This window comes from Nerophis lumbriciformis, linkage group LG06, assembly GCF_033978685.3.
Source record: "Nerophis lumbriciformis linkage group LG06, RoL_Nlum_v2.1, whole genome shotgun sequence".
Classification (NCBI taxonomy): Eukaryota; Metazoa; Chordata; class Actinopteri; order Syngnathiformes; family Syngnathidae; genus Nerophis; species Nerophis lumbriciformis.
In genome coordinates this window covers 25,698,106-25,716,954 of record NC_084553.2, presented here as the reverse complement: position 1 = coordinate 25,716,954, position 18,849 = coordinate 25,698,106, and the positions used below count along the sequence as shown (strand labels likewise).

The 18,849-nt window shown below is 39.2% G+C and overlaps 1 protein-coding gene across 2 annotated transcripts in view; it reads left to right on the top strand.

Annotated features, from left to right (window-relative positions):
* Positions 1-5,797: 5,797 nt before the first annotated feature.
* The window catches only part of trim66 (tripartite motif containing 66), a 30,438-nt gene continuing 17,386 nt past the window's right edge, over positions 5,798-18,849 (top strand). For both annotated transcript variants that reach the window (XM_061963964.1, XM_061963962.1), the window contains exons 1-4: positions 5,798-5,939; positions 8,492-8,681; positions 18,233-18,359; positions 18,635-18,751. In XM_061963964.1, coding sequence (XP_061819948.1) covers positions 5,931-5,939; positions 8,492-8,681; positions 18,233-18,359; positions 18,635-18,751 — 443 coding nt within the window. In that variant the 5' untranslated portion in view covers positions 5,798-5,930. The remainder of the gene's footprint in view (positions 5,940-8,491; positions 8,682-18,232; positions 18,360-18,634; positions 18,752-18,849) is intronic.

Genomic DNA, 18,849 nt, shown 5'->3' with positions numbered 1-18,849 from the left:
TGATTTAATACCAATTGTCTTACTTTCGCAAAATCAATGTCATCTTCAAACTTTAGGATAACTTTGTACTCTTCCTTCAGGAACTTTTTCTTTGCATCTTCTTCCATATCTCATGAGATTTTCACATTTGTTATTTCCTCGTCACCCCCTTCTCTTCGAATCTCCACTCGTATCCCATTTCCATATTTTACTCCGACAACCCATTACTTTCGGCTTCCATCTGATTCAAATTATGACAAGCTCTCAAAATTCCAAGATCTGCGTGCTTCACAAACAAAACTTCGACACGATAGGTGTCCTTACATCCATCTGTTGCAGCAGACAGACTTAAGAAAGACGAATTGCGAGATCAGCAACAGATGTGTGTCTTGCCTCCACCCCCTGGCCAAAGTTAAGGTGATCTCAAAAACAGGAATCAGAACTGATTGAAGTAAAAATTGGTATATTACAACAACAAATAACAACACAACAAAGAACATACAAAAGATAATTAAAATTGTATTGCAGTGGACGTTCATAATGAATAAGGGTGTTACATAATCGTCCGAAGAGAAATTGGAAGTAAAAAAACAAACAAACACATCAGGCATGTAAACGATGAATGTATATTTCTTCTGGTTAGTGCCCAACAATTATTTCATTAATTTGCTCATCCTGCTTAATTGATTGATTGATTGAAACTTTTATTAGTAGATTGCACAGTACAATACATATTCCGTACAATTAACCACTAAATGGTAACACCCGAATAAGTTTTTCAACTTGTTAAAGTCGGGGTCCACGTTCATCCTGATCCTGATCCAGCTGACTGACTGGTGAGTTGGTGTCTATCCTGGCCTACTTCGAGTGAGTGGCAGGCTACACTTGGAAATCCTCTGTTCTAAGTCACAGTAAGAATTTTGCTGAGTTTAAACTGATTCGGAGGGGTCAAAGGCAAAGGAAAAAACAGTTTTCTACACAGTCATCTCCTTTGTTTCCTTACATTTGGCTGAGAGCTTGCATGAGGACTCCTCCTCCTGGCGACATGACAGAGGTGGGGTCCAACACTGTGATTTACATAACTGAGGCTTTCCTCAAGGCACCCCTTTATGTCCTCTCCTTTTTGGCAGTTACACAGTTTTGTTTTATGTAACTAAAGTGTTGCTGAAGCTTGTTTACTTAAGATGCAGTTAGTCGTTATTCGTTTAACTTCTTCAGTTATACCAGTAGTGTTCCTCAAGGTCCTATTTTAGGTCCTCTCTTTTTCATCATTTGGGCTATTCACAGTGTTGGGTTAGTTACTGAAAACCAGTAACTAGTTACAGTTACTAGTTACTTTATTTCAAAAGTAACTCAGTTACTAACTCAGTTACTTACACCAAAAAGTAATGCGTTACTGTGAAAAGTAACTATTTAGTTACTTCTTCTACTTTTTTTTTTTAAACTCCCATTAATGCTCTTTTAGCCTTCATTTCAGTACTGTTATTGCACTTGAGAATAATACAATCTGTTGATCAACTTGACATGCATTTGCATCACTGAACTCTGCTAAGCAATGTGGTCTACATACAACACACAAAGACAAAGATATGTTTCAAAGGGCCAATTTATTTCAGGCCAGAACAAATTGACAAAACAATTTTAAATAGCTGCAACATAACATACATAAGTAACAAACAGCATAATAACACTAACACTAACCACGTTAAACCCAGATTCCGAACTAACAAAGGTCTTAACTCATTCTCTTTCTATGCCACTTCAATATGGAATGCACTCCCAACAGGTGTAAAATAAAGGGCATCTCTATCCTCCTTCAAAACCGCACTAAAAGAACACCTCCGGGCAACTACAACCCTAAACTAACACCCTCCCTTCCACATAATACCTCTTCGGATTGTAAATAATAAAATGTAGACACTTTTTCTTATAATTTCTGATCTCTCTCTCTGTGTCCACTACTTGCTGTACATATCCTACCAAGTCAGTCCTACACTGTTTCAATGTCCATTTCTCTGATGATATAATTGTTGATGACTGAAGTGTTGATACCAACCAAACCTAACCCCCGCCCACCCTCCATATCCCACACCCCGGATTATAAATAATGTAAATAATTCAATGTATATACCCTGATGATTATCTTGTGTGATGACTGTATTATGATGATAGTATATATGTGATCGTATATATCTGTATCATGAATCAATTTAAGTGGACCCCGACTTAAACAAGTTGAAAAACTTATTCGGGTGTTACCATTTAGTGGTCAATTGTACGGAATATGTACTGTACTGTGCAATCTACTTATAAAAGTTTCAATCAATCAACAATATAGCTGTAAACCTGGCTTCACCTAAGGAAGGCACACGTGACATACACAAAGCCTAACCAGGCAGATTTGAATTGTTGTTTTGGGCAGTAGACGGGATCTTTGATCCAAGACACAACTTACATTTAACTAAAATTTTATTTTCTTTGTGCTCGACAAAAGAAAAGAAGTGAGAATATCTCATACTTGCCAAACCCTCCCGAATTTCTGTGCCTCTCCCCGGGACAACCATTCTCCAAATTTCTCTCAATTTCCAGCCGGACTTAAGGCACGCCCCCTCCAGGTCCGTGCGGATCTGAGTGAGGACAGCCTGTCGTCACGTCCGCTTGGCCAACCAAAAAGTAACCACAGAACACTATACCGTATAGTCGTATAGTGTTCTGTGGTTACTTTTTGGTTGGCCAACGGTTTACGTTGTATTGCGCACCCCCGTCCCCTCCCCTTCCCACACCCAGACACACACACACACAGAGAGCGCAGAGGAAGAATCAGAAGCATGTCACTGCTTCGCTGCTTTAAAACACACTCAGATCTTCTGTTTCTAGCCGATAGTACATAAAAAGTAACGTAAAATAACGCAGTAACGCATCATGTAGTAACGGTAACTGAGTTACTGAATATAAAAAATAACGCGTTAGATTACTAGTTACCGCCGAAACTTACTTTGTAACGCGTTAGTCCCAACACTGGCTATTCAACTGTTAGCCCACCATCTATCCATCCATCCATCCATCCATTTTCTACCGCTTGTCCCTTTCGGGGTTGCAGGGGGTGCTGGAGCCTATCTCAGCTGCATTCGGGCGGAAGGCGGGGCCTGGACAAGTCGCCACCTCATCGCAGGGCCAACACAGATATACAGACAACATTCACACTCATATTCATTCACTAGGGCCAATGTAGTGTTGCCAATCAACCTACCCCTAGGTGCATGTCTTTGGAGGTGGGAAGAGGCCGGAGTACCCGGAGGGAACCCACACAGTCACGGGGAGAACATGCAAACTCCATACAGAAAGGTCCCGAGCCCAGGATCGAACCCAGGACCATCATATTGTGAGGCACATGTACTAAGTTTAGTTCAAAATACTTGTCAGACTCACATTTTTGCAGCAAAAACACTAGAGTGCTGTCGAAGAGATGATCTTTGACCCAGAAGGTCCTTTAAAACAGAATCACTCTAATATACACTGACAAAATAAATAGACCAAAATCAAATGTGCAATGTAGAAGAAGCTGTTTCTCCAGAATATACTAAATACACTCAAAGTTCGATATAACGCGGCCCGTTATAACGCGACATTCTATATAACGAGATCGTGCCATGGACCCCAAATGTTCTCCTGTTTACATTCCCCCATAGTCAATCGCATTCTTTTTCACCAAATTATCGCGTATTTACAAACTCACACACATTTCTATGTTAAAGTTAAAGTTAAAGTACCAATGATTGTCACACACACACTAGGTGTGGTGAAATTTGTCCTCTGCATTTGACCCATCCCCTTGTTCACCCCCTGGGAGGTGAGGGGAACAGTGGGCAGCAGCGGTGGCTGCGCCCTGGAATCATTTTTGGTGATTTAACCCCCAATTCCAACCCTTGATGCTGAGTGCCAAGCAGGGAGGTAGTGGGTCCCATTTTTATAGTCTTTGGTATGACTCGGCCGGGGTTTGAACTCACAACCTACCGATCTCAGGGCGGACACTCTAACCACGAGGCCACTGAGTAGGCTTTATTCTTTGCATTTGACCCATCACCCTTGATCACCCCCTGGGAGGTGAGGTGAGGGGAGCAGTGAGCATGTAAGTCCCTCTCCAAAAATGGTACAAAACAAGGATTTCTATATAAAAAAAAAACACGCACACAATAACACCCCCACCCCCACACACACACGCACACACGCGCACACACAAACAAAGCCAGTCTACAATGCTTCCGGAAAGTATTCACAGCAGGTTCACTTTTTCCACATTTTGTTTATACAGTCTTATTACAAAAAAAGACTATATTTTTTTATCTCAACATTTCATAGACGGTACCCTCTATTGACAATGGGATTTTTTAAATGTATTTAGAAAATGTATTAAAATTTAAAAATACAAAACAATCACATGCACATAAGTATTCCACAGCCTTTGCTCAATACTCTATTGATTCACCTTTGGCAGCAATTACAGCCTCAATGTTAGGTATGCTCCTTGTAGCTGGGGGTCGTGATCTCAAAAAGCAGGAGACAGCAGGCAGTATACCGGTGAAGAACATTTAATGTGAAAAGTACTAAACAAAAATAGAGTGCAAGCAGGGAATGGCACAGAAAACCTTTCTATATTGCGATCTCGGAAATAACGTGATCGGTTTTTTATGGACCCCAACGACCGCATTTTATCAAACTTTAAGTGTAAAACTAATAGTGAATGAAGAAGTCCGGCCACTCACGCCTTAGTTTTCTGGAAATGTGGCCCCTAGAACAATTTAGTTGAATATTCCTGCTTTAAAATTGAGTGATAGACAAGAGGCCGCTCAAGTTAAGTATTGTTTGATGTTTCATCTCGGAGGTGGTTTCAGGAAGCAAATTGTCAGTCTGCATGGACATTACTCTACTTGAGCGTGGTCCCGCTGTGCAGATTGTGGTTTTGTGCCAACCTTTGACATGCTACTTCATGTAACTGTGCATAGATTAGAGGCTATCAGAGGCGAGTGTGTTTTGTTCCAGTGTACCCGGACTAATTGTGTTTCAAAGTGGGTCTTTGTGTGCACTGCGGGGAGTGGGTATGCTCTAAGCTCCGCACTGAAGCACCTAAGGATGTGATATTCACCACATTTGTAGGTCAGGCTGCTGCAGAGGTTGTTGTCAGGCAGACTAATACCAGCTTCAGAGGACATAACAGTTTGGGCAATGTTAGATTTAAAAGCTCTGCAGTATTTTCCTATTACGCTATCATCTAAATTAGTGTCTAAATTAGGTCTTGTTGCACTCTGACATGCTACCATAGAGTTTTAATTGATTTCATAATTTTAGCAAGAGTTGCAGGATGAGTGTAACCTGGTCCCATCTGTACCTTCTCAGAGCCTGACCTGGTTTTGATGAGCCGCACTAGCTCCTCTGGGCCCTGTCCTCTGCTCATGCTGACAAAGGGATGTGAAAGAAGGCCACTGCCACCTCAGTCTCGTCACAAACATCTTTCCCTACTGGAAAACAAATGTTCCTTCTTGACGGTCGCTTGGTCTTCCTTTCCTCCTTTTTGCCAAAAAGAGCTTCTGGGCATATTTTGCCCTACAAAAAAAATAATTATCTCATCTCCCTAATTCCCAATTATTATGCACAGGCTTATTTAAGAAAAAGGAGGAGATTTTCCTAATTTGTGTGTGTGTGGTACAAGCAGGGGATGAATTTGAGTGTGACACTCTCTCCTTCGTCGCAGTGAGGGTGTCCTCGACATCGGATGAAGTGGCGAGGGAGAACACGCCGTGAGGCTGTCATGTAAGGCGTCTCCTCTGTGGCCATCTCTCGGCGTGCACCGCTTCCTGCTGCAGGTAGAAGTGTTCAGTGTTCCTGCTGCCGGGGCGCCAGGCGGCACACACTCATCTACGAGAAGGCGACAAAAGCTCTGTGACGGCACAGAAATGGAGAAGGTAAAATTGTTGATATTTTCTGATATACGGTTAGTTGCTTTTTTTTGACAATTTTGGGAATTGTTTTCTTATCTAAAATGACTATCTTGGATGGATCCCCTGCAAAGGCGATACAGCGCATTTCCACAAGGATTAACAATAATAATGTAGGTGACACTCATTGAATCTGATCCTGTTAAAACTTTGTTGTCCTTTACTTGAGTCAAAAACTCAAGTAAACGACAGTTTGTATTGTAAGAGTTAAATTTGTTTAGCAAATCCTAGTTTCCTCTTATTTTGATAATAAACAAAACTTTATGTTTTAGGGGTTTATGTTCTTCCCTGAAGGGAAGTTTTACTTGCTTCCACCGCCAAAGTGTTTAATCATAGAAGTTTCAGTTGTGTCTTTACTGTATGAGGGCCATTGAAAGAATCTTCAAATAATGTCTGTTCTGTTGGACATACATGGTTGTAGACTAACACAATGTAACCCACCAATTGTGTATACTACCGTATGTGTAGAAGTGTTATGGACATTGTTCAACAAACAGTCAGGTTGCAATGATAAGATAAGCTTAAGTGACGCTATTAACTGACTCTGAGGGACTGTCCTAATATTTTCACGACTGTTTGTAGCACCCCCTATAGGTTGTGCAGAAAATGTGTTGGAAGATATGCTATGCTAGCATATGTGATACAGATATCCTCAAAACTGTATAATAATTAGACAAATGGTCAATGACTTATTGGCAATTAGTTGCTTAGTCCTGCACATTGCCCCTGCCAAAATGTTTGCTTAATGGTGGATTTGACTAAACATTCTAAGGTTAAAGTCCGTGGTTTGTTGAGCACAATGAGCTTGAAATTTCAAGTCAGTCCGATGTATGGACTTTGGGGGTTAAAAAAGCGGCAACATGTGGCGAATTGTCAGAAAATTATCAACACAAGCAAAACAGTATGGGTGAATGTTTAGACAAATATTCTGCGGTTCAAAAAAATGCATATACAAATACATACATTTTCACAGAGTTTGTGGTAAAAATGCACAAAGATTTGAAGAAAACAATAATACTTTTGTCCATGTTGACATTTTGAGTATTATTCCGGACTCACAATTGAAAGTCATCCAAATAAAACTGTTAATTGTGTTAAAGGGTCTGTTTGCAATCTTTACGCAGATGCCTAGAGGGTGCTAACCAGGGACGAAACTTAGATTTTAAGGGTGGGGTGACACATTTGACTTGAGAACAGGGGCGTGATTCGAAGGATTAGATGCATGTTTTGGAATATTAAGAGTACATGGTAAAAACTTTATTTATATGAAGCACCCTTGACAAGATATTTTTGCTTCTCAATTGTGTGTTATGGTAGAAGTAAAAAAATATATTCTCGATGGCCAGTCCACCCCTGTAACTTGCTCTCTTTCTGGTAATAATGAATGGATTAGATATATAGCGCTTTTCTAGACAATCAACGTGCTTCACAGAGAACTGAGAACCCATCATTCACTTACTCCACATTCAGATGTTGATGTTTGTGAGCTACATTTGTAGCCACAGTTGCTTTTGAGTAGACTGATGCCAATTTACACCTACGGCCCCTCAGACCACCACCAAGCATTCATTCACATTCATACAGCAGTGCGAGCGGCACTGGGAAGAAGGTGGGTGAAGTGTCTTGCCCAAGGACACCATTGGCCGTGACTAAGATAGCGGAAGCTGGAATCGGATTGGGAACAAAAGCAGTGTTTGAAAAAGTTTATGATCTCACTCACCAGTTTAACAGCAACACAGCAAATGTTTTAAAATAATTTCTATCACAAGTATCTCTCTCCTGTGAATGTTCGCGACTCTCCTCTGACCGCTCATTTGTCAGCTGCCGCATGATGTCAATCATTGTTACATTGACAAGAAGGTAGAACCAGAAAGTTAATCAATGAGATTGTGGGCGGTCTAAAGAGACAGAGTTAAGTCTGAGCGGCAGTTTTTCACATAGCACAAGTGTTTGACTTGTCCCCATTCAATAGCGTTACAATAATTTTGAATGGCAAAAAGTGCGGGGAACAAAAACTGCCTTTTAAAAAAGTGCACCGGACATGCACTTTTCCAAATTACATCCATGGGGCTAACTTAAAAGCATTGCATCCTGCCAAAGTAAGGCTTTTTGACGTCATGACGTACACTATGTAACACTTGCTGGCACATTAGCTTTGAGTGTTGTCAGCTAATGGTAGCGATTTGGATAGCTAACGTTAGCTATCATAGAATTTATATTCTATCATAACAGCAACAGGACTGCAAATTGTAAGTTATTTCTCTTTGATTGCTTTAGTATGTGTGCACACACTCCCTGCGTGTACGTGTGGATGAGACGGCGGTGAGTGACAACCCTGAACGGCAAACAAATGTAAACAAATGTAACTCTGAGCAGGATGCAAACAACTCTTTTCAGTGCATGAGTCTCTGCAGAAGACGGATAGACAATTCCAAACTATTCTCAAATTCTGCCAAACATATCACCAGGTGTTTTATACAGTATATACCCGTGTTGTAAATATATTTTTTCTTCATTAGAGTTGCGCCGAGTGCTCAGAGACCACGCTAGCACAGAGCTTGTGCACACAGTGCAACAAGTGGCTGTGTTACCAGTGCACAGATGTGCACCAGCATCCAAGAGCCCCAGTGGCGTCCCAGTACACAGAGCTGCATGACCAGCAGAGGCTGCACAAGAAAGGCTCAGGCTCCGTTCCTACGACTGCACCAGGCAAGCATGCTTTTCTTTACATGTGTTGTCACTCCTTTTCTTTCTTGGATGGTGTGGAAGTTTATTGTAAGTGTTGTTTTTTATCATACTTGGACCTCTTTTTTTGCCATGCTTTCTTTCAATTACTGTATTTCCTCAAATAGTGACCTTCGCTCTAATGGACTGTGATAATCGTCACCTTGTGCGATAGCAAGAACTGCAAGCACTCTAGATTATCCACAAAATCAAAGCACATAGGCACCCAAAGAAGACTGACCCAATTAATTTTTTAATAACCTCCATTTTTAACTAAATAAAATAAACACAATGACTTGAAATCATCTAAAGAACCAGAAAACTTGTAGGAATATAGCAGTGGTTCTTAACCTGGGTTCGATCGAACCCTAGGGGTTCGGTGAGTCGGCCTCAGGGGTTTGACAGAGCCTCTGCCGTGGAGGTCAAGACACTTCCGACTCATCGTGTAAATAAAAACTTCTCCCTGTTGGCGTATTATGGATACCCCCAAACAATGTTCCCTCTAATTTTCCATATGTCTGAGCAAACGCAAAAAAACTCCTTGAGCATTCGGTGGAGCGCATGTGAGCGACGTCAGACGTGCAAATACACTGTGGTCACACATGCAGCACACCTGTCCCAAACTTGACTTAATTACAAGTTCAATGTTTTATTATTATTATTATTATAATCAAATGACAGCAGTCATTTCCATGAGATTATTTTCGAATATAAGTGTTTTGGCCCACTTACAATGACTATAACATATTGTTTTTCATGAGCTGTGTACTAGTATTATATGTCTGGGTGGGGGTCCTACTTTGGAAATAATGTGTATCCCTTTCAGATATCGCATTTAGTTCCCACTTAAACATTCACATGTTGCACAATGAGATGTAAACATGGGATTATGTGTACATTCCTGTAACTTTCCGTTTGTAAAATATATCTTTATTAGTATTTCTTTAATATAACAACATCATTTTATGATTACGGTTCGGGTTCGGTGAATGCGCATATGAAACTGGTGGGGTTCGGTACCTCCAACAAGGTTAAGAACCACTGGAATATAGTGTTATGAAGTGATCTGAACAATTCACTGGGGCTATGTTCCAAGGTATCCAGTGAATGGAGGAAAAATAACAATGTTTATACTACTACGACTAATATGATTTTCGCATGTATCAAAAACATTTTAAATTCGGCTTTACACATTAAGAAACAATTACACACTACATCATGTCTTGTCAAAGCATCCTCCTGCTAGAAATATTGAATGAATTGACTTGAGACAACTCCCTCTGCTGGATTCATAGCTGCAGAACTCTTATTCCTTGCAATAGACATATTAAACCATGGTATCAGCGGGGTCTTAAAAAGTCTAAAAACGTCTTAAATCCAATAAATGAATTTAATTTGAATTTAAGGCCTTAAAATGTCTAAAATTCTTCCAAAATCTCATAAAAGGTCTTAATTACGATTTTGAAAGGTCTTAAAAATCTATTGACATTACTTTTAATTAAAACATGCATAAACTTCAGTCTCTCTTTGAAATGTTTCGATTTTTGAGGACGCTAAACCATAACTACAAAACGGAACTAAAGTAGGCTACCTGTGCTGACCCGTCAGAATCTGTCGAGCACCACCAGCTCGTGTGCTGTGCGCGCAGCGGTGTGTTGTTACAGCAAGCATAGCAGCGGAGAAACTTAACGAAAGCCCACAGCAAAGACAAATTATTTGCATAAGATGGGTAAGTAAAAGTTCAACGATTTGTGTCTCCTGAACGATCACATGGTTGAAGCCGGTGGATGGAAACGTATAAAGTGTTTATTACCCATGTGCAGCCATCGAGGAGGGAAGTGTTTGTAAACATGGCGGTGAAAGTGAACGGAATGATAATGTAAAAGTCAAAATTCGGGATAAGTCCGTGTCAAAAGATGCTGAACTACCACAAACTTTACACACAACTTTACAAAGATAAACGTAGCCCCCCCAAAGGAGTGTTATGTGGGTTAAGTGGCGCCAATTGCCGAAAGAGATCAATATGAGATGTTTAGTAGTGAAATCATACTATTACATACAGTAAGCACACACTAATTTCTCTGTGGTAATAGTGTACTCGGCAGTAAAACTATATTAAAAAAATATATTATTTATATTATTTGTTCCAATAATTTCATGTCAGCTTCTCATGCCTAATCTTTTCTCCAAGTTTATAAAGCAACCGACATTAAAAGCGGTTGCCTGTTTAGTGTTTACACTCATCTTATTGTGGGGTGAGGAAAGCAATAGAAATTTGCGAATGTCATCTTGTCATGCTTAAATAAAAACAAATCCTTGTGTATTAGCAATATGTTTTAAAAAAAGTCACAAAAAACAGGTAAACATGTACCCATACACATCAGATACAAAATGAGCTGAGCACATTTCAATGTTATCCACATTATTCACATCCAAAATCTGTTTGAGGCTTGCAAGCCATAATCACCTTCCTTCTTTTTAGACAATCACTCTGTCTGCACACACTGTTTTTCACAACTTTGTGCAGATACAGTAGTACTGTAGATGTTTTTATCGGTTTGCTCAATTCTGACAGCCAAAAAAAAACATTGCCAAAGTTAACCATTTAGCTTAAGCAGAGATGCTAACTGTCCCTTTCACAGACAATATATTGTTGTGCTTTCCTCTACCATTGCTGATGTTGATGTTACATGAAAAGACTTGATATGAAGCAAGCTGCACCTTTTGCAAGAAAACACTTCTAAGGCAAATCTGAAAATTGGCTGTTATGATGTTTGCTAATATTTTTTTCAGTTAGTTTACACTAGAAAGCTCCTGGTGCATTTAGTTAGTTTAACCATTTTGTTTTCCAATGTGAAAGGGCAGTGAATGAATTCATATACTTAAAATTCATTCTGGACCTCTGATTTTATTTTGTCGTTGTATTTTTTGTCCGTATGAATGTAAAATGGTCTTAAATTATTTTCAAGATGGTCTTAAAAAATCTTAAAAAGTCTTAAATCTGACATGTTGATACCTGCAGAGATCCTGTAAACCTAACTATTAAAGTTACTCGACATATTTAATACGAGCAATTTCATCTGGACAGTGATCATTGAACCATGTGAGAAAATACAAATATAATGTAGCATTTTAATTGATTTGCTATTTTTTGACAGTTAATATTAAGCTGTCACGCCCCCCTCCCCACACACACACAAACACAATCAAAGCCAGTCTACAATACTTCTGGAAAGTATTCACAGCGGTTAAATATTTCCACATTTTGTTTATGGTACAGTCTTATTCCAAAATAATACATTCATTTTTTATCTCATCATTTTATAGACAATACCCTATAATGACAATGTGAATTTTTTTTTTTTTTTTGGAAAATGTATTAAAATAAATAAAAAATCACATGTACATAAGTACACACAGCCTTTGCTCAATACGTAGTTGATTCACCTTTGGCCGCAATTACAGCCTTAATGTTAGGTATGCTCCTTGTAGCTGGTGGTCGTTACCTCAAAAAGCAGGAGACAGCAGGCAGCGTACCAGTGAAGAGAATTTAATGTGAAAAGTACTAAACAAAAATAGAGTGCAAGAAGGGAATTGCACAGAAAAGCTTTAGATGGAAAAAAATAGAGCCTCAGAGAAAGCTTTACAACTATAAGTGAAACAAAAACAAGAATCTTGAAATACTAGTAACCGTGTTCATAACTCCAACATCAATAGACAATGATCCCACACCGAGAAAGAAATGTGACTGGCTTAAATACTACCCAGTTGATTATTAGAAGCGGGTGAAAATAATGCTGATCACACCCAGGTGATGAAGACCGCTAAGCAGCAGTGTGAAGTTATTATTTCAATGTTGTCATTTTGGTGGTACTTGCCAAGTACTACTTGGTGAAAAAAGTTTGAGAACGACGGCTCCACCAAAACACCAGCAAATGAGATACCAGCTATTCTCTGAAATTGCCTTAAAAAATGCCCCGTGCCACTATTGGATGTGGAATTGCCACCATCGGTAATAGTTAGAGAGCAGATAACAGTTCTTAGATCCCTATTTTAAGGGGTGCGCAATACAACCGTTGGCCAACAAAAAAGTAACCACAGAACACTATACGACTATACGGTATAGTGTTCTGTGGTTACTTTTTGGTTGGCCAAGCGGACGTGACGACAGGCTGTCCCCACTCAGATCCGCACAGACCGGGAGGGGGCGTGCCTTAAGTCCGGCTGGAAATCGGCAGAAATTTGGAGAATGGTTGTCCCAGGGAGAGGCAGTGAAATTCGGGAGGGTTGGCAAGTATGAGATATTCTCACTTCTTTTCTTTTGTCGAGCACAATTTAGTTAAATGTAAGTTGTGTCTTGGATCAAAGATCCCGTCTACTGCCCAAAACAACAATTCAAATCTGCCTGGTTAGGCTCTGTGTATGTCACGTGTGCCTTCCTTGGGTGAAGCCAGCTTTACAGCTATGTTGTTGATTGATTGATTGATTGATTGAAACTTTTATTAGTAGATTGCACAGTACAGTACATATTCCGTACAATTGACCACTAAATGGTAACACCCAAATAAGTTTTTTAACTTGTTTAAGTCGGGGTCCAGATACAGATATATACTATCAAATATATACTAACATCATAATACAGTCATCACACAAGATAATCATCAGGGTATATACATTGAATTATTTACATTATTTACAATCCGGGGTGTGGGATATGGAGGGGGGGGGGTTAGGTTTGGTTGGTATCAACACTTCAGTCATCAACAATTGCATCATCAGAGAAATGGACATTGGAACAGTGTAGGACTGACTTGGTAGGATATGTACAGCAAGTAGTGGACACAGAGAGAGAGATCAGAAAGTATAAGAAAAAGTGTCTACATTTGATTATTTACAATCCGAAGAGGTATTATGTGGAAGGGAGGGTGTTAGTTTAGGGTTGTAGTTGCCTGGAGGTGTTCTTTTAGTGCGGTTTTGAAGGAGGATAGAGATGCCCTTTCTTTTACACCTGTTGGGAGTGCATTCCATATTGAAGTGGCATAGAAAGAGAATGAGTTAAGACCTTTATTAGTTCGGAATCTGGGTTTAACGTGGTTAGTGTTAGTGTTAGTGTTATTATGCTGTTTGTTACTTATGTATGTTATGTTGCAGCTATTTAAAATAGTTTTGTCAATTTGTTCTGGCCTGAAATAAATTGGCCCTTTGAAACATATCTTTGTCTTTGTGTGTTGTATGTAGACCACATTGCTTAGCAGAGTTCAGTGATGCAAATGTATGTCAAGTTGATCAACAGATTGTATTATTCTCCAGTGCAATAACAGTACTGAAATGAAGGCTAAAAGGGCATTAATGGGAGCTTTAAAAAAAAAAGAAGTAGAAGAAGTAACTAAATAGTTACTTTTCACAGTAACGCATTACTTTTTGGTGAAGTAACTGAGTTAGTAACTGAGTTACTTTTGAAATAAAGTAACTAGTAACTGTAACTAGTTACTGTTTTTCAGTAACTAACCCAACACTGCTGGTTTGTGTAGCGTGAGAAGAGCTGACAGACAGGATGTGCTCAGTCACATTGGCTTTATGCAGGCTGAATGATGCTGCGCTTGTAAGCCACACTAGTGTGATCATGCAGGCAGGAGTGGGTCGTTCGAGGTACGGCGGCCAGCAGAGAGCAGTAAGGCTGCATTCATCAACCTCTATTGTTAGACGTTGTGTTGGCCAACAGTCCTCACACTGACCTATTTACAAGTGTTTGAAAGATATTTTGGAGTGCTTTTGGAGGCTGCTGCATCAAAGAACCCATTGGACGGCGTGGAATATTGTCATTCAGATCTCTCTTAAATGGTTTTGAGTGCAAACTGAAATTGTAGCCTCATTTCATGGACGGGCATGTTCTTTGTAGCAGAGTATAGGTGTAGGATTAGATATTGGCTGATGCAACATGATTGTAAACGCATGTCTCTGCATTATTAGTCGTGGTTCTTAGTTTGACAGAACACGCTTTTAAAAATCATCTTGGAAATAGAACGTCTCATAAGGGACTCCAAAAGTCAAGACTAAAATGGTCAATAGCAGAATCTATTTGGTTTATATCTATGTCGTGTCACTTATTTAGTTGTCCAAGTCTGCTTTTCATTAAGCAGCTTTTTCTAGTCCATCTCATTACCATAGTGGCATCACAGTGACATAATTATTTGCTATTAGCTATTTTTAGAACTAACCGATTGAGATTTTTTTTTAACTCAAAATGGAACTGCACCGTTTGTGGAATTGTGCCCATTATTCACAATCCCAATGTAAAACTAGAACACATGTTTTCTTCTTTTTATGCATTCTTCTAATTTGCCATATACAGTATGACATAACTAACAACACAGTTAATGGGAGTATTTGAAACCCTCTAATAAAAACAGCCAAAAACCGCCAACAATACTCTAATTACATCTCTTAATCTGAATATTAACCAAATATTGGCAATATTGTTATTTAGTGGCGCCATGATCATAGAGAAGTAACGAGCATATGCAGCTACAGTATTGACATACTGAGCCGGTGAGCTGCTGCATCGCCTCATTTGAGCTGGTGAACATTATTTCTAGATTATAAATCATGCCTGTCACCTGCATAGTACACGGTTGTAGCCTTAAACCAAGAAGTTGGTGAACTTTGACACCCAATTTAGACCTGCGTGAGGATTATTTATTAATTCTTCATCTAAACGGGAAGATATGAACATCCCATCAGTCGGCATCCTCGTGAGAGAGCACATTGCACAGTAAGTGATTGATTGTTTTCTATTATGTTCGTAGTTTGTATATCTTGTTTAGCACTTAGCAATACTGCTGCATGATAGTGTTTCACTAGAGATTAATCTGTTTAGCACACAGTTTCTGAAACTTGTAGATTATCCTCCTTATATTCAGGATAAAAAATGTATGGTTCTGGATCATAATTTTCCCAAAGTAGCCTTTGATGGCTCTAATAAAGTCTGTCATGACTTGTAGTAGTAGTTATTGTTGAAGGGAAAAGCGAATGTTGTGATGTCTGGGAAATGAATACGCTGCCATTTGCCTAAAATTAGCAACATTGGTAAATATTACATATTATTATTATGAATGTGCTTGTTAGTCCATTACATATATACAGTATTTTCAGTGTGTGTATACAACACTGATGTAAATTTGTAGACGTTTTAGAGGGCTTTAAAGGCGGAATAAAGCGACTCCCATTGGCTTTATTGTTAGATGAATTTTGCTAATGTTTATTTACAAGTTAGAATGCTTAAAAGGAAGAAATATGTGTGCTTGTTTTACATAAGGATTGTGCAGTTCCCCTTTAAAAATTTAGAAAATAGTTGCCTGATCACCTATTTACCAATGACTTCATTTGGTACACCAGCACATTGGCTGCAATACAAGAACTGTATTAAAAAATAGAGTATATTAGTAGGATGTGAAGAGTAGCCTACTCAGGGTAGCGCAGACCTCCACCAAGGCTAAATATTAATATACACAAACTAGAAAAGCACTCGGAGAGCGCAGACCTTCGCCAGGCACTATCCGTATGAAGCCAGAAACCTGCCAGTAAGTTTTGGTATTGAAAAAAACACTTGAGTTATTTTGCTAAATAACAGACACACAAACCACCGGCAATGATTACATAACCTCCTGGCGTAGGTAATAACATTGTTGTAAAGGATTTAAAGGCTTGTCAAGGATGTCCCACTTCAGCCTTGTAAGTAGTAGTGACAGTACAGTTGCACATTGTACTCTATTCATTTTGATTTTGATGGAAATACAAGTGATTGACAACCATCAAACCAAGGCTGTGTCCAAATTTGGGGTCTGCACCTGAAAAAGGAGGGATGCCACACCTTGAGTGAATCCGCCTTAAGTTGCAAACAGCATTATGAATTTGGACAGTCAGCCTTCACCACACTTCCTGGCCGTGTCTACTGTTGAAGATATCTGCCGTGCACAGCAAAAAAACATAGAACAAACGCGAGCGAACAAACAAACAAGCTCTCCGTCAGACTTATCTTCAGCTCAGAGGTAAACCTTATATATTTAACAATATTAATACTACTTTATTTGATCTATTACTATTTGGCTGCTTTGTTCATTTGTACCGCACTCTGTGCAGAAAAAAGTTCATGTTGAATGATAACTATTCCTGTCCTATCTTTTTGTGTTTAAACACTTAACAAAGTTTATGGTGGATTTTTTTGTACTTAAATGATTCAGAATTAGTATTTCCTGTCCCTTTTTTAAAATTTGTTATTGGCATGGCAGTGATATCCCTGCAGACCCACTTGATGAACGTTGTTGTGGACATGGAAACATGCACTAGTCCAGATGATGTCCTTTGACAGACAGGAGACAGAATTTATACAGCAACATCACACACTTCGCTAATATTTTTTTTAAATGCATGTTTCATGTAACACGAACATAGTAATTTCTTATATAAATGCACAGACTGTATTTTTTTTATTAACATTTTTCTGTCATTTGCTAAACCACTTATAAAAGATTATGTACATTTAAATATAATATTAGTTCTAATAAACCAATTGTAAATCAGAATCATTTCAATATTCCGGAATCTTAGCAAATGAAGGCAGCAGATAAAAAACATTATTTATTAACATGTTAAAAACACTAACATATCATTGTGCTTGATAAATTATCATCCAAACCTATACATACTTTTATTTTTGTTTTCCATATATACTGTATGCTTGTTAGACCAATTTATTCAAAATTGTTAGACAGAAGCAAGCCGACTCCAGATTCCTTTAACAGGCATAAAAGTTATTATATAAAACATATACATGATGTACACAAAACCCATAATCATCTTGAAGTGGCGACTTGTCCAGGGTGTACCCCGCCTACCGCCCGAATGCAGCTGAGATAGGCTGCAGCGACCCCCCCGTGACCCTGAAAGGGACAAGCGGTAGAAAATGGATGGATGGATGTTCCATTTACAGTATGTGCGTTATATTAAGTCTTATGTCTTCAGATAATCCCATTAGTAAGATCAAAGTCAACCTCTCCATGCCTAACAAATGACTGTGAAAAAATTTAAGCTTTACTTCCAAGGTCTTCAATCAATACTTGTATACAAATCAATACTTACAAGTAAATCAATACTTACATATAAATCGATACTTAGCTCCACCCCGCTTTTACAATTTTTTTCAGGGCTGCATGGAAGCTTGCAAAGAATACTGCGATTTATGAGGCTACGGAGGAGTTAGGAACATCTCGCATTTTTACCACAATATTAAACTTCAATTAAAAACTGTCAATCCAAACTGAGAATGATCTTTATTAAGCTAAATATTTATGTATTGTATAGTCTCAAATTAGATTTTAACAGTGTACCTAATGAAGCGGCTATTAATTGTACATCCACACCTGTGTGTGCATCCATAAACCCTGCAGATGCTTGGCCTCTCAAGCTGTGAGCGTGACTCACCTGTCGACTGGTTGCTAATTACCACCCTCCTCAATCTGCTCCCTTGTTTTTTTAAGGTGCAGGAACATATCCTTGTTCCCTCATGTGCCACTCTCATAGACAGCAGCCCCTGGAGCTGTTTTGTGAGTCATGTGACCTCCTGTGCTGCAGCAGCTGTCACGTGTCCTCCCACAAAACCCACAGGTCAGTGCTCACATACACATCGTACAAGGACACTGCAAAAAAGGGGTCAGCACAGGTTAAAAACTTCCCTGTCACTTTTATCAGCAATATCTGCATAAACACCCCCCTTGGCCCACCTAATAGCCATTAAGTATTCACAGGCTTTTGTTTTTGCTCATGATACTGTCTAGCTGTTGTTTATCAGGTCACCTGCACCCCAGGAGAAACACCATGCCTTCTGGCTTTGTTTATTAATGCACTTCCTGCAGTAAATTGTGCACCTGTCATGTGTGCAGGGTGGTGCAGATTGGGAAGGCTCTCCAGGATCAGCGGTGGCTGTTTGAAAGCCTGATGGTGCAGGTGGAAGAAAGAAGGTCTGCTGTGGAGAACAGCGCAAAGCAGATAGAAAACAGGTTGTTGTTTAAAATAAGTACAATTCTGCCTGAAAACAACCACTTACAATATATAGCATTCATCTACACTTCATTAAGTAAACCTTTACAAATCTGAT